The 13482-nt window shown below is 46.4% G+C and overlaps 1 protein-coding gene across 12 annotated transcripts in view; it reads right to left on the bottom strand.

Moving 5' to 3' along the window:
• Nucleotides 1–2030: 2030 nt before the first annotated feature.
• OBSCN (obscurin, cytoskeletal calmodulin and titin-interacting RhoGEF) overlaps nt 2031–13482 on the bottom strand; it is a 197991-nt gene continuing 186539 nt past the window's right edge. For all 12 annotated transcript variants that reach the window (XM_065628909.1, XM_065628914.1, XM_065628916.1 and 9 more), the window contains 8 exons: nt 12711–12833; nt 10544–10714; nt 8748–8868; nt 7392–7631; nt 6502–6725; nt 5968–6043; nt 5329–5478; nt 2031–5192 (listed from right to left, as the gene is read on the bottom strand). In XM_065628909.1, the coding sequence (XP_065484981.1) occupies nt 5015–5192; nt 5329–5478; nt 5968–6043; nt 6502–6725; nt 7392–7631; nt 8748–8868; nt 10544–10714; nt 12711–12833 (1283 nt within the window). In that variant the 3' untranslated portion in view covers nt 2031–5014. The remainder of the gene's footprint in view (nt 5193–5328; nt 5479–5967; nt 6044–6501; nt 6726–7391; nt 7632–8747; nt 8869–10543; nt 10715–12710; nt 12834–13482) is intronic.

Here is a 13482-nt window from a genome sequence, read left to right as displayed (position 1 = left end):
GCCTGCACCTGATCAGCACAGTCGGTCCTATTGTCTTATTAAACTCCTTTCCTTAGACTCAAGACCATGAGGCGGAAGGCCCATGTGTGCAAGCGAGTGTGCAAGCAAAGATCAGGGCAGATGAGCTGGGTGAATTGTCCTGGGGATGAGCCTGGCTTCACACCAGCATTGGGATGGCATAGTTTTGTTATCAGCTTCTCACTGACACCTTTATTTTCCTCATGAAGTATCAGTAACAAGTTGGCATCGGCTTGTCGTAAACCCCTGTAAGGTCAAAGAACAACAAATATCCTCTCCAGAGATGGAAGAATTTCCTTGAGGTTTCTAAATTGTCTCGTCTATAGTCCTCTTCTTGTATCTGATGAGATCCCCAAAGGGAGCAGAGGTGGGATGTTCTGAGCAAGGACGTACCAACAGCTCCTTCACATTTCACATTTAAGTAAAGGACAGATCTTGCCAATCTCAGCAGGAGGAGAAGGGAGCTGCAAACATCACTAATAACCTACAGCGCCCTTTTCATGTATCTGAGTTAGGAATGCTTGTGGTCACCTGCCTTTCCAGGGCTGCAGGAGATTCTGCATTCAAACCATGTGTCTTATGGACAGTTTCTGGGGATGAAAAAAGCTGTTCGTGTGTGTGTCCGTCTGGATTCATCCTGACCGTAACACAGCTGGATCCTGGGTACATACAGCTGAACCAGGATCCCCCGCAGCACCAAACCAGCTCGCTTAACCCAAATCCTTGCACAAAACCCCAGATTTTGGACTCTGGGAACAGATCTGCCCTCCTGCGAGGGGACGGCTGGCTGGGGTGCGGTGCCTGAGCCTTGGTGGGGGTGAGCTCCTAATATCTCGGTGGTCCCCACCCTCTCCTCAAGCCCCTCAGGCCGATGGTGTTCCCAGAAGAATATCTACTGGAAAGTGCCACCCCTTCCAAATTTAGACCCCGTCGTCTGCAAAGGCCCAAGGAGGCTGTAGGAGTGGGGTGGGGTGATGGGAAGGGGCTAGAAAACCGAAGTGAGGTGTGAGAAAACCACTTTGGTCCCTTACAGGCTGCAGCCACTGTGACCTTCTGAGCCACCAAATATCTGTTACATCAGCTGGATCCAGTGCAGGATTAAAATCTGTTCTGCAAGCTCTGTTTTGTTGTTGTGTTGGTTTTGTTTCTTTGTTTGTTTGGGGGGTTTTTTGTGGTTTTTTTTTTTGTTGTTTTTTTGTTGTGTTTTTTTTTTTCCTTTCAATAATTAGGGCTCTGGCACCATCAGTCCTTACAGAAGTTAAATCACAGCCTTACCTGTGCAGATTATAACCTGCATATTGATTATAACGCTGACACTAACCTTGGACTTCAGAGATTACATATGACTGAGGAATGAAACACAAACATTTTCACATGTCCAAGTGTCAAAGCCAGATTCTGCTTGTTCTGCAAAGGACAGGGTTATGTTGTAACTGCAAGTCAAGGGCAAACTATCCCATATTGCCAGACTGGGCATTAGCACCTCGGGGTGGAGAACATTCAGGCAGAAATTATCAAGCAGCTGTGGCAGAGCCAAGGAAAACAAAAACTACCTGCAACTGCACAAAGCTTGACTGTGATAGTTCATATTCCCATTAACAATTCCAGCATCTTTTCATAACTTCCATGTTCCGTCTACAGCTCTCACCTCTTTTTTTTTTTTTTTTGTCAACCATGGGTTCATTTCTTTGCTCTGCTACCAAGAATTAAGCTGGAGCTCTTCCCGCATCCTGGCCAATGGTTTGATCTTTGCAAGCTCCAGGAATGCCTTGGGATAGTTGGGCAGGTCAGAGCCACAGTGGCATCCTGGTCAAGCGATGTCCTCACTCCAGGACTCCAGCAAGAGGACTTTCTGAGTGGATGGTTTGCATGAAGGTTGTTCACTGCTAACACACAGTGGTATTTGTGGATATCACTTGTAGGGACCTCAGGGCAGACTGGAGGGGTGAGGGATGGGTACTGCACAAACATGGATTGGGCTGGAGAAAGGGATATAAAACCAATGACGATGATTAAGCAGAAATATCTGGCTTTACTTCCTTGTCAGAATGGTTTATTTAACCAGACAGTGTTGAGTCTTATTAACAAAAGACTTCAGACATGCTCAAATGCATGCAGTTGTGAGAAGCAAAATAAAAATAAAAATCACTTAATTTGAGTCATATCTGGATGAGTATGAAAGCTCCAAATGAGTTAATCTGCAATTAACTTTTATGCTTAGATGGGTTGTCCCCTGGCACTGAGCTTTCCATTCCGAAGTGTACCAGCAAGAGTAAAGAAACAGCCTGTGCCAAAATCAACTGTATTGGATTTGCAAAAGGATTTAAATCAGGAGAAATCCAGGGTCTTGAAAAGTTCACTGGGGTCAGACCTCATCGCAGTATCTGTCTTGTGTAGCTCCTCTATTCCCCAAGAGAACTGAGCGTGAAGCCTGGCCCTGAAACCTTCTTTTTCTTTTCTGTAGAGCATAGGGAAGACAATATTACTTTGATTTTCAAAGCTTTACAGTCTATCGAGTCAGTGCCTGCTTCTCCTCTCTCGCTTACAATTCCTGCTCTCAACTGTGCAAGTGAAGGAGTCATGAGGCTGCACTCTTCAAGTCTGGAACAATGTGGGTTAAACATGTTGGAAAAGATGTGATAAAACAGGATCACTTCTAGTACTAAACTGTGATGCATTAGAAACTGATTTCCCATCCTTGTTCCTCTAAACACAGCCAGACACGGCTCTGAGAAAGCCTCCGCCTACTGCTGCTTGTAAGGAAAACTGAAAAAACTCAGCGGCACCAATAGATACATCATTCACTTCAGAGAAACTCAAAAGAACACTGAGGTTATAAGTACAAAGCAATGACACAGATAATACCACCCATTATAAAGGAAAGCAGATTTTGAAGGAGAAAGAGGAACAAGAAAGTTCAGGATTTTTGGGAAGAATTAAAACACGCAAGATTTGCCGTGACGCTGCTGCCACGTCTCCCGGCAGATGCCCTTCCCAGAGAAGAGCAGCCCAGCTTCAAAGTGGCAAATTAATTCTCTTAGTGGTACAACATCTGCACGTGACGAGGTCACGGTCACTGTTGCGATGGCTGCCTTTACTGTCTGGTGGCCAAGTTATTCCCAGCAGGTCACAGCATGTGCAGAAACACCCCGTGGCAGGCAGGATGACAGTGCGGTGAAGTCAGGCAGGATGGGAGAGTGGTTTTTAGGAGGAGCAAAGCAAAGCTGCAATGAACCCCTCACACCACCGCCTGACCATCTTGAATGTGCCAGCATGCTGGCCATAGGGAACATCTATCCTACATATGCCCATACACCAAGTCATGGCTCGGTTTCTTCAAGAGTTGTTTCTGTATATTTGTTTTTTAACACATTTTTAAGGTGATTGAGGCAGATACAGTCAGACAGGTGAGGGGTAAGATCCCATGCGATGGGTAAGCCTGTCATCCAGGTCTAATGGGAGACTTCAAATCCGTGCCCCCAAAGACAAGTTTTGTGGTGTTTTCAAAACTTGAAACCTTTGAGGAGCTCGGTCAGCTCTGCAGACATGACAGTGCAGGTGCCCGTGGAGGAGCTGGTGACCCTCCTTGGAGCCACACAGCTCACCGAGCAGCGGCGTGGGCTCTAAGAGAGCAGGAGCTGGTGTGCTCAAGTAGACCAGCATGTGGAAGGTCAACCTGGACCCCAGGGAGAACACTAACTCTTCTCAAAGCCAAGCAAGCTATGGCCTCTTGCAGGAGAAGGATGAGGAAGATGTGCAATTAATCAGTAACTGGAAAGACACTTTGCTACAGGGTCGAGCTACGAGGCTGCTTTGATGGAGACTGGCTCTTGTTTCTTGTCACTTGGGCAGGAAAGAGAGTCCTCACAGAGAATCACACAGAAAGGTTGGGGTTTGAAGTGACCTCTGGGGATCATCTAGGCCAACCCACCTGCTAAAGCAGGGTCACCTAGAGTAGATTGCACAGGATCACGTCCAGGTGGGTTTTGAATGTCTCCAGGGAAGGAGGCTCAAAAAGTCCTGGTTAACATCTCCTCTGTGGTACCACTGCCACACAGATACCACACACCTCCTCCCTTTGCAGCCTCTTGTTCCTCCACAGCTAGAAGAGCTCTCCTCTAGCCCCGTGTTTAACCTCAGGTCAAGCCCCACTCCACTGGGGTGGTGGAGAATTTGGCCAGGTAAGCGATGTGCTGAGCGTGGCTGCCAATGATGCCAGCAGAGCCCCACCACTCCAGCCTTGTGCCTGGCGCTGGGCAAAGACATGGGATCACAGGACAAGTCAGGTTGGGAGGGAGGTCAGAAGGTCTCTAGACCAACCTTCTGCTCAAAGCAAGGTCAGCAATTCACTCGGGCCAGGTTGCCCAAGGCTTTATCTAATTGGACTTCTACATCCAAAGCCTGAAGATACATTGCTGTCTAACATCAGCCCAAAAAAGTGCTCCACTCTTCTCTATTTCCCCGTCATAAATGGTCATTGAATTCTTTCGGATTGGAGGCAGGTGGGAAACCCACCGGTCACTCAGACCTTGCTGTGGTGGTCGCTGTGGGATGACCAGTGCAGTAATATCTCCAAGTGTGTCTGGTTATCATGTCCTGGGGCCAGGGGCAGAAATCAGTGCCCAGCATTTGCATGCACAGAGTCTTTCTGACTTCAGGGAAGGATTTTCAAAGCTGCTTGGGGTTGGCAGCGAGTCCCATTCAGAAACGGCTACGCAAATCTCTCCTGGTTATTCTAGGAGGCGTGTAGCCAGGGGACATACGTACTGTCAAGTTACCGTCAGGCAGCTGAGCCATGTTAGGTCTTTATTTCTCTTCTTACCTTGTGGCAATGTACATAATATGGATTAATTTGCTCAGTTATACTAAATGGCATTCGCGGAGAGCAGTTACCCCAGTTCAGCTGATGCACAGCAACTTGGCAGGACTCTTTGGTACCAAAAACTAAGTGCAGAAGGGGAGGGGGAGACAATTCACATCTGTCGTTACACCCACATCACTGTGCAATCATGAGGCCATACTTGGAGCACAGCAGGCCCCTTTTCTTTTCCCGTTCTGTGAGGAAATTCCTCAGTTTGGTGGTAGGGAAGGTAACCAGTGCTTGCTGCCTGTTGTCCAAGCCTGTCTCCTGGAGCCATGGGCTCTGAAGGCACTCCGAGGCTGACGGCCTTCCCCTAGGGCAGAAACAGGTGAGAAGGTCAGTTGGGGATCCATGCTGGCTGAGGAGGCTCCTTGAAAACGGAGAGAAAGGAGGGACAGCAGCCAGGACCTGCACCGAATGTGCTTTTGGGAGAGCAGACACCATCTTACCAGGGATTTGCACACAGCGTGCTCTGGAGAAACGACACAGCTCCTCCGGAGAGGCCTGCGTAGCACTTTGTGAGCTTCACCTTCCCCTTCCTGGTCATTCTCAGAAACTCGCAGGGTGCGTCGGAGCTGACGGGGTAGTTGGCACTCAACCTGCCCCAAAATAAGAGAACAGATCACCATGAAAGGCATTGCTCAAGATGCTCCTTCTCCCACAAATTTCCACCCAGCAGTGAAAGAAGGGTCATGACGATGCACAGAAACATCACATGGAAAAACAAAATCCCAAAGGCCGCTGTTCTTCAGTGGGTTTCGTGACTTTGCCTGCTTTTCCACTTGGTGTAATTTGAATTTTCTCATTAAAGTTGGGGCTTTTCAGATGAGGTTGAGTGAGAAACACCAGCAGCTGCGGTGTTGTCAAACAGCCTCCTTATTCTACTTGGGGACATGGCTGGGACTGGGCATCCTTGCGTGGTGCAGCCAGCTCCACACCCTCCATCACACCGACTTCTGCAGCATTGCCAGGGAGAGCGGGCACAACTGAGGTTTAACTCTCCGAGCCAACACATCTCCCCTGGTTGATGACCATGAAATTGCACTTTTAAAGCTGCTCATGGGGCAGGGAAGGACAGACGGACTTACATGATGAAGGCTGTGATTCCGACGGACCAGATATCGGTCTGTGGGAGGGCACCTTGCTCTGTCAGCAGTTCTGGAGCTGGAGAAGCAAACCAGAGTGAGACAAGCTCGCCTCCAAAGCAGAGACCAGCACAAGAACAGTGGGTACTTTTATGCTTTGCTACCTTCCCAAAAGCAAAGAAGAAAAAGCTTCTAGTCCAGGGAGCCAGCTGAAGTAAGACACCCTCCTGGGTGATGACTGCAATGAAACCTTGAGAACATCAAGCCAAATGGCAGTAATACTACACCCCGAGCCCTGGACACATGGATGCCAGCCAGAGCGGCGTTGGCCGTGACCTCTGGCTTTGTCCTCTGTGGTATACAGGTGGGACGGTTGTCACCAGTACCTGCTCCAGCAAACTCACACTGTTACTGGAGGGCAGCACCTGGGAGGCTTTGCTTGCTGGGGCCAACTGCTGCCTTGACCGATGGCTCTGTCTCTGTTTACCACAGAATGTGTGCAAGGCCAAGGTTGCTGCGGCTGAACTATGTACTCACCCATGGTTTCAACATAGTCCGTGCACTTGTCCATGGTAATAACTTTGTCTTGTGTGTAGAACTGCGCGTTGCCAAAATCCAGGAGTTTCAGCAGGTTGGGCTCGGTGATGATAATGTTTTCAGATCTGAGATCCAAGTGCAGGATGCTGTGTGTGTGGAGGTACTCGATGGCACTGAGGATCTGCCACAGGTAATCTCGGACCTCCACTTCTGAGTACGATGTCCTGGTAGAAGGAAGGGGATAGAAACCAGAGGTGTCCTATCCACATGCCCAAGACCACCATTCTGCACCAACCACTGTCCTCCCCTGCATGTCTAATCCCATGAGGCCCTTGAGACTCAAGAAGACTAAACAACTCTCCTCATTTAGCAAATATATTGTATATGGAAAGGCTGGTCCAGACTGTGAGTCAGGTTTACAGATGCAAGCAGTTCAGGAGGTTGCAGAGCTGCATGTCAGAGAAAGCTCTGGTCGTGCAGAAATCAAAATGCAGATTTGATGCCCACCATTCCCCGTCCTTCAATCAGAGGATTTCAGCGGCTCCTTTTTCTGCCACTGTGGGAAACGATGTGGAGGAGAAACGTGGCTTCCTGAGCCACGGTAATCTCCTTGTTGCCAGAGAGGGGGTTTCATATCAATTACTTTAAACTGCTTTCAGCTTCTCAACTGGGTGGCCCTGAATTGTCCCCTACCCCAATCTTGTAGAGAACTTAAGTATTTTTTTTATGTCACAAGAAGTTGCAGAGCAAATGCATCACAAATCCATAGTGCAAAGGCAGCATACTGGAACAGATGGAGAGAAAGAACGTGATCTGAGAGGAGAAAGCAACAAGTATTTGCCCCGTACACCAGCCCTGGCTGGAAAACCCTTCCCTCCACTTGTTATTACCGCAGTGCCAAAGAATGGAGTAGTTCTGGTCCCACGCACATCTCCTGGATCAACACTAAGTGCCGTGGGCTGACATAGGCTCCCTTCAGCTGAGCGATGTTCGTGTGATGAAGCTTCCTCAGGACTTGGTACTCCAGGAGCACAGTCTGCTTGTCCTCTTGCCAGTAAGGGATAATTTTAGCAGCTAAAGTCTTGCCGCTTACTTTTTCCCTGCACTGTCGGACGATGCTGAAACGCCCTCTGGTACAAAGGAACACAAAGGCAAGTTAAGCTTCTCTGCTGCTCCGGGAAGAGCCAGGAGTTTCAGTTCTTTAAAACCACCAGGATCCCAGGGTGTGTTTGTCATCCATGCCCAATGTGGAGTTATTCATAGAATCACAGAATAGTTTGGGTTGGAAGGGACCTTCAAAGCTCCCCCAGTGCCCCCCCTGCCATGAGCAGGGACATCTGCACCAGCTCAGGTTGCTCGGAGCCCCGTCCAGCCTGGCCTGGGATGTCTCCAGGGATGGTTCATCCACCACCTCTCTGGCCAACCTGGGCCAGGCTCTCACCACCCTCGGGGGCAACAATTTCTTCTTCATGTCCGGCCTGAGTCTCCCCTCCTTTAGTTTAAAACCATCACCCCTTGTCCTATCGCAACAGGCCCTGCTGAAAAGTCCGTCCCCATCATTCTTATCAGCCCTTTTTAAGTATGGAAAGGCTGCAATAAGGTCTCCCTGGAGCTTCTCTTCTCCAGGCTGGACACCCCAACTCTCTCAGCCTGTCCTCCCAGCAGAGCTGTTCCAGCCTCACATCATTTTTGTGGCCTCCTCTGGTCCCTCTCCAACAGGTCCAATATTGCATCTATTGTTACAGTTTGCACATCCTCCTGTGTCTCTAAATTATACAGTCACTTTAAAGTGCCGGATTGAGAGCTGATCTCCTTTGGAAAGAGAGAAGGTGGCTTGTCCTGACTCAAGCAAGAGGACTACTCCCTGTTGGCAGCAGAAGTTGGAGCCTGTCTTCTAGGCAGAGAAAGATGAATCCGAACTTCAGGTCTGAAACTGGTGGCAGCCAAGGTTGGTGCAGCATGAGCGGATTAGCCCTGGGCTCACTTCACAATATACCAAGAGTCTGTCCTGGATCCCAGCACAGGCCCTTTTGCTCTCCCAGAAAAAACACGTCTGAATCCTACCAAACCAAGATGGAGATGGCTCGGCCAATGATCTCAGGTTTATATGTATCGCTGTGAAGGTGTTTTCAACAAAACACCATGACAAGAGGTAAGCAGCCAATTTATAAAAGTGACTCTTCTAAACTCCAGCCACATGCAACATTTCCCTCTGTCTGGTTGAGTGCTCAGTTGGATTCATTTACCTTTTTATCTCTGTTTGGAAGGCGTAGGTCTGGTAGGTTGGGAAAGGTTCAGATGGTGTGATTATTTCGCTCTCTTCTTCAGTAGCAGCTGATGGGATGTTCTGCGTTGCAGCATGAAGCTCTGCAGAGAAAAAGCGACAGGTATTACATGGGAAAACCTCTCGTTTGGAAACTGGAGCCTCTCCGAGCCACACTCTACTATCTGTGAGCAATGGCAAAGGTGACAGCAGAGCTTTCTCCAGAAAAGTCTGCAGGTTGTCTCCCAGCTGTGGCACCCAACGCTATTTGAATGGAACAGATAACGGATTGTCCACCCAGTAATTCCCCAGTGTGACTGCTCCACACTATGAGGTAGATTGTACGTTGTGTGCTATGATCTCTCTCCTCTGGGGACACCTTATTGCGGCCTTTCCGTACTTAAAAGGGGCCTGTAAGAAAGATGGGGACAGACTTTTCAGCAGGGCCTGTTGTGATAGGACAAAGGGTGATGGTTTTAAACTAAAGGAGGAGAGATTCAGGCCGGACATGAGGAAGATATTTTTTGCAATGAGAGTGGTGAGAGCCTGGCCCAGGTTGGCCAGAGAGGTGGTGGCTGAACCATCCCTGGAGACATCCCAGGCCAGGCTGGACGGGGCTCTGAGCAACCTGAGCTGGTGCAGATGTCCCTGCTCATGGCAGAGGGGGCACTGGGGGAGCTTTGAAGGTCCCTTCCAACCCAAACTGTTCTATGATTAAATGTCTCAGCCACTGGTTCTCATCTTCTCACATAACAAGTCATCAGGGCATGGTAAGACCCTGACAAAGAATAAGGAACTTATTTTAGTTAGATATTTCAGGACAGCAGCTGAAACTTGGTGCTCTGGATCCAGCATGTGGTGGTGTCTGAGTGCTCCCAGAAATGTCAAAGCATCCCTTGACACCTTAAAGCATCTGCTTGGAAATGCTGGGTACACTGAGATATGCTAACACATCCTGGGCCGAAGGAAAGCAGAGCATTTAAGGTGAATTAAAAATATCTCTGTGAACTGATTTTTACAGAATAATCTTCTCCACTGGGAGGAAATTCCAGTGAGACGATCCTTCCACTTCTTGGCAGAAAGGATACTTCCTTTGCTACAAGGACATATTCGCTGTGGAGTTATGGATTTCTTAGTTTAAAAAAATATGTGACTATTACAAAGTATTCAAACAGGTGAAAAAAATACTAAATTGAGCTTTTCTTACTTCAGAGAGAAAATACAGCTGAAAAAATCACCACAGTAGGGTAATAATTCCCAGTAGCAAACACCAGGACGCAAACTAACTGCTGAACTTAGGACTGAATCCATAGCAAAGAGATCCAGGGCTTTCACCAGCGGCAGATCTACACCAATGGATCAATGCCTCCAGTAACACGTTATTTGTCCCAGACCTGTTTCCTCATGATCTCACATCAAAAACTGAGTGTGTCTTCAGTGGGTAATCTATAGTTTCCAGATTTTTATTTTATTATTATATGTCTATATATATTTACGTATTATTAATAATGACATACATATTTTCATATTATTTGTATTTCATATCGTTAGTTTTTTATTATTTCTTTTTTATGTATTTACACATATTCCCCTGTGTCCAGAATGATAAAATAATTTACTTTTAAATAGGAAAGCCAAAGAGGAGGAGCCCCTAAACCACCCCAAGCTAAGTGGAATTGGTCTTGATTCATTCACTACTGACTTCTGGATTTACATCCCAAAGGGTGCAATTGTTTTGATGCAGGAAAGACACGGTGTTTTCTTGGCATTTGATCTTACCTTTTTGATCCTTCCCAGTGATTTTCACTTTAGCAGAGGGGTTGCTGTAGGGACCCATTCCTGCTTTGCTGGTGCAGGCTATCCTGAAGCTGTAGGTAAAGCCCCTGGAGAGGTTTTTGGTGTAGTAGCAGCAGTCAGCGATGTCAGCAGCAAGAGTCGTCCACTCCCCATCTTAACCAAGGGAAGAGAGAAAAGAAATTAGGATTCATTTAAGACGGTCACACCAGGATGTTGGGGTTTTTTGTTTAGCTGGGTTTTTTGGTTGGTTGGTTGGGTGGGTGGGTTTTGTTTGTTTCCGTCAACTTTGCTCACGTGTTGGGAATACGTAAAAGCAGTGGAATCTCTTACAATGAAGGAAAAACTGGCTCGCTATGGCCAATTTCTGTGCATGGTGCCACTCGCTGTACATGTACCAAACTTATCTCTTCTGAAACCCGCTGGTTTGTATCTAATCAGTCCAAGATATGACAATATTGTTTCAGAGGAATAGTGAAACTTTCTTGTATAGTTTATCAAATTAATACCACCAAGCTCTAATGCAAATATACATCAAGAACTTCAAGCAAAACCCTTGCAAAATCACCATTTTCTTACCCCTGCTTTGGCCCTGTCTCGAATCCAATTAAAACCATGAGGTGCAGGATTTCAGAACAGAACTATCCACTAACACCACAAACCCAATGAACTGGGGCCAAGTTCACTCAGCTTTTATCAAACTCCAGTGATTTCTCAGGAAACTGAAGTTGTATGTTTGTCCTGAGCTCATTATTCATGGGACTAAGGTGTGCAGTAGAAAATCACCAGCAAAAGTTTCATGTGGTGCCGTGTTCCGTCCTTTGTCATCACTGCTGTGCTTAAGGCTGAACTCAAATTCCATGAGACTGCCCAAGATTAAACCTTTCATTCAAATAAGTCTGCTAGAGAGCCTCAACCCATAGGACAAACAATAAGTCACCACCCCAAACAAAGGTATCAATGATTTTGCAGGGTTCTGGTTGAATTAGGGCATGTGTATGGGTAAGAAGGAGCAGTTACAGCTTAGAAACAGAGAAAAGTGTCTGTGTGTAAAAACATACTATCATATAATGGATAAAACAAAGATTTTTTTTTTTTCTGATTATCTTAACCCTCTTCTGTTCAGCAAAGCAGCACTTCGTGTGTTCCTGCCCACATACACAGAATGCAATGGAAGATTGTAGATGTTGTTTCCTGTTTTCCTTCCTAATTGGAACAACTTGCATTTGTATCCTCTCCAAAGCCTTGCCTACGGTTGTGCCAAAAGCAGTAACAATAAAAGAGCTGTGATAGAGGAAAAGTGACTGACACCAGCTCCAGAGTGAAAAGGTGGAAAGCTTCTGCTCATGTTCATGCTAATCCAGAAAGAAATATATTTACCTTTGTAGAATTAAAAGAAGGAACATGGAGCAGTTGAATCCAAAGGGTTGTGTATGTGTGACTGCAGTAGAAATTACCATCAGCCACAGCATTCATAATAACAACAGCAAAATTAGTCCCAAGAGGGATGGAACAGGCTTGGGGATTTGATTCAACGTTCGCGGAATTAAACAAGGAAACATCCACTGACTTCACCAGGCTCTGGACCCAGCCTTGGAAGAGAACATCAAAGGGATGGTGCTGTTTTGCCAAACTTTTGTTATCTCATCCTTCTCGCATAATTGATGGAAAAAGAAAGCACGGCTGTTAAGCACAGGATGAATTGCCTTTCTGATGGACCATCTTTCTCCACAGACTGTACGGAAAGCCTGGGTATGGGATGATGTTGTCTGCTGATTGTTGTTTCTGGGCATTGTTAGTGTATAATGTTGTCAAAACTGTAATTTGAGAGGATTACTCAGGACCGTGTATATGGCACCAGCCATGAATATTCTTCTGTAGCTATTCACTTTTTGGTGACAGCTTTCATGTGACCTGGTTTGATTCACACTTTAGCAAAGCCTCTGTATAAATATGCATATTTCAGGCTGATTTAGCCAGCATATCTAACTTTTAGATGGCCAAATGACACCTGAATGAATTTCTTTCCTAACTCTAAACTAAGGAGCTAAAATCAGGCTGTTTCTGAATGAAAATAAAATATCCAGCTGGTGAAGAGATCATATAAATCAGGATGTTCCCTGCAAAGCGTAAGAGCAGTGCTCCCCTTTACCTTCGCTCTTGCACTGGATGGCGTAATGGATGGGGATGTTGGTTTCCACAGGTTTCCAGACCACCTGCGCTCCATCCTTGTAGACCTCTACGATGTCAGGGGGTGGAGGGCTGGGAGGAACCTCTGTCGAGAGGACACACAAAACCCCATCACTATTAGAAATAACCCTGCTGTGAGACATACCTCTACATCCAGCATTTCTCAGTTACAAATATTCTCAGTTACAAGGTTCTTTTTGCATATATAAATGTGTACTTTTTATGTATATACAGGGTATTTCAAAAAGACGGACCAAATTTGAAATCACTGCATCTCTTTTTCTTGTGGGAATATGTCAAAGGCCGTGTTTTTGTGCCACCATTAGCGACTAATCTGGATGAGCTCAAAATCAGAATCATGGCAGTGGTGACATCAGTGGAAGAAGACACTTTGAGAGCTGTTTGGGACAAATTCAACTATCGTCTTGATGTTGTCTGTATAGCAGGTGGAGGGAACATAGAGCGTTTAAATTAAATTTAAAATGTTATTAAAACTTGATAACTCATTAAACCATCTGTAAATTTTTATGCAGTTGTAACATATTGCCATAGTGAAATATACTGCTTTGAAATTGGGTTCATCTTTGTGAAACACTCTGTATATATATATATATACACACACCCCCCCTAGTGGAACAGCAATTTGACCATGACTAATTTAAACTCAGTATTAAGATTTTGTAGTCTGGTTCTAGAATCACATGGTTTCTGGAGTGGCTCTGAATCCAGGAGAG

The sequence above is a fragment of the Caloenas nicobarica genome, chromosome 2 (assembly GCF_036013445.1).
Source record: "Caloenas nicobarica isolate bCalNic1 chromosome 2, bCalNic1.hap1, whole genome shotgun sequence".
Taxonomy (NCBI): domain Eukaryota; kingdom Metazoa; phylum Chordata; class Aves; order Columbiformes; family Columbidae; genus Caloenas; species Caloenas nicobarica.
Note: the sequence above shows the minus strand (reverse complement) of the source record. Positions and strands in the feature narration are given on the sequence as shown.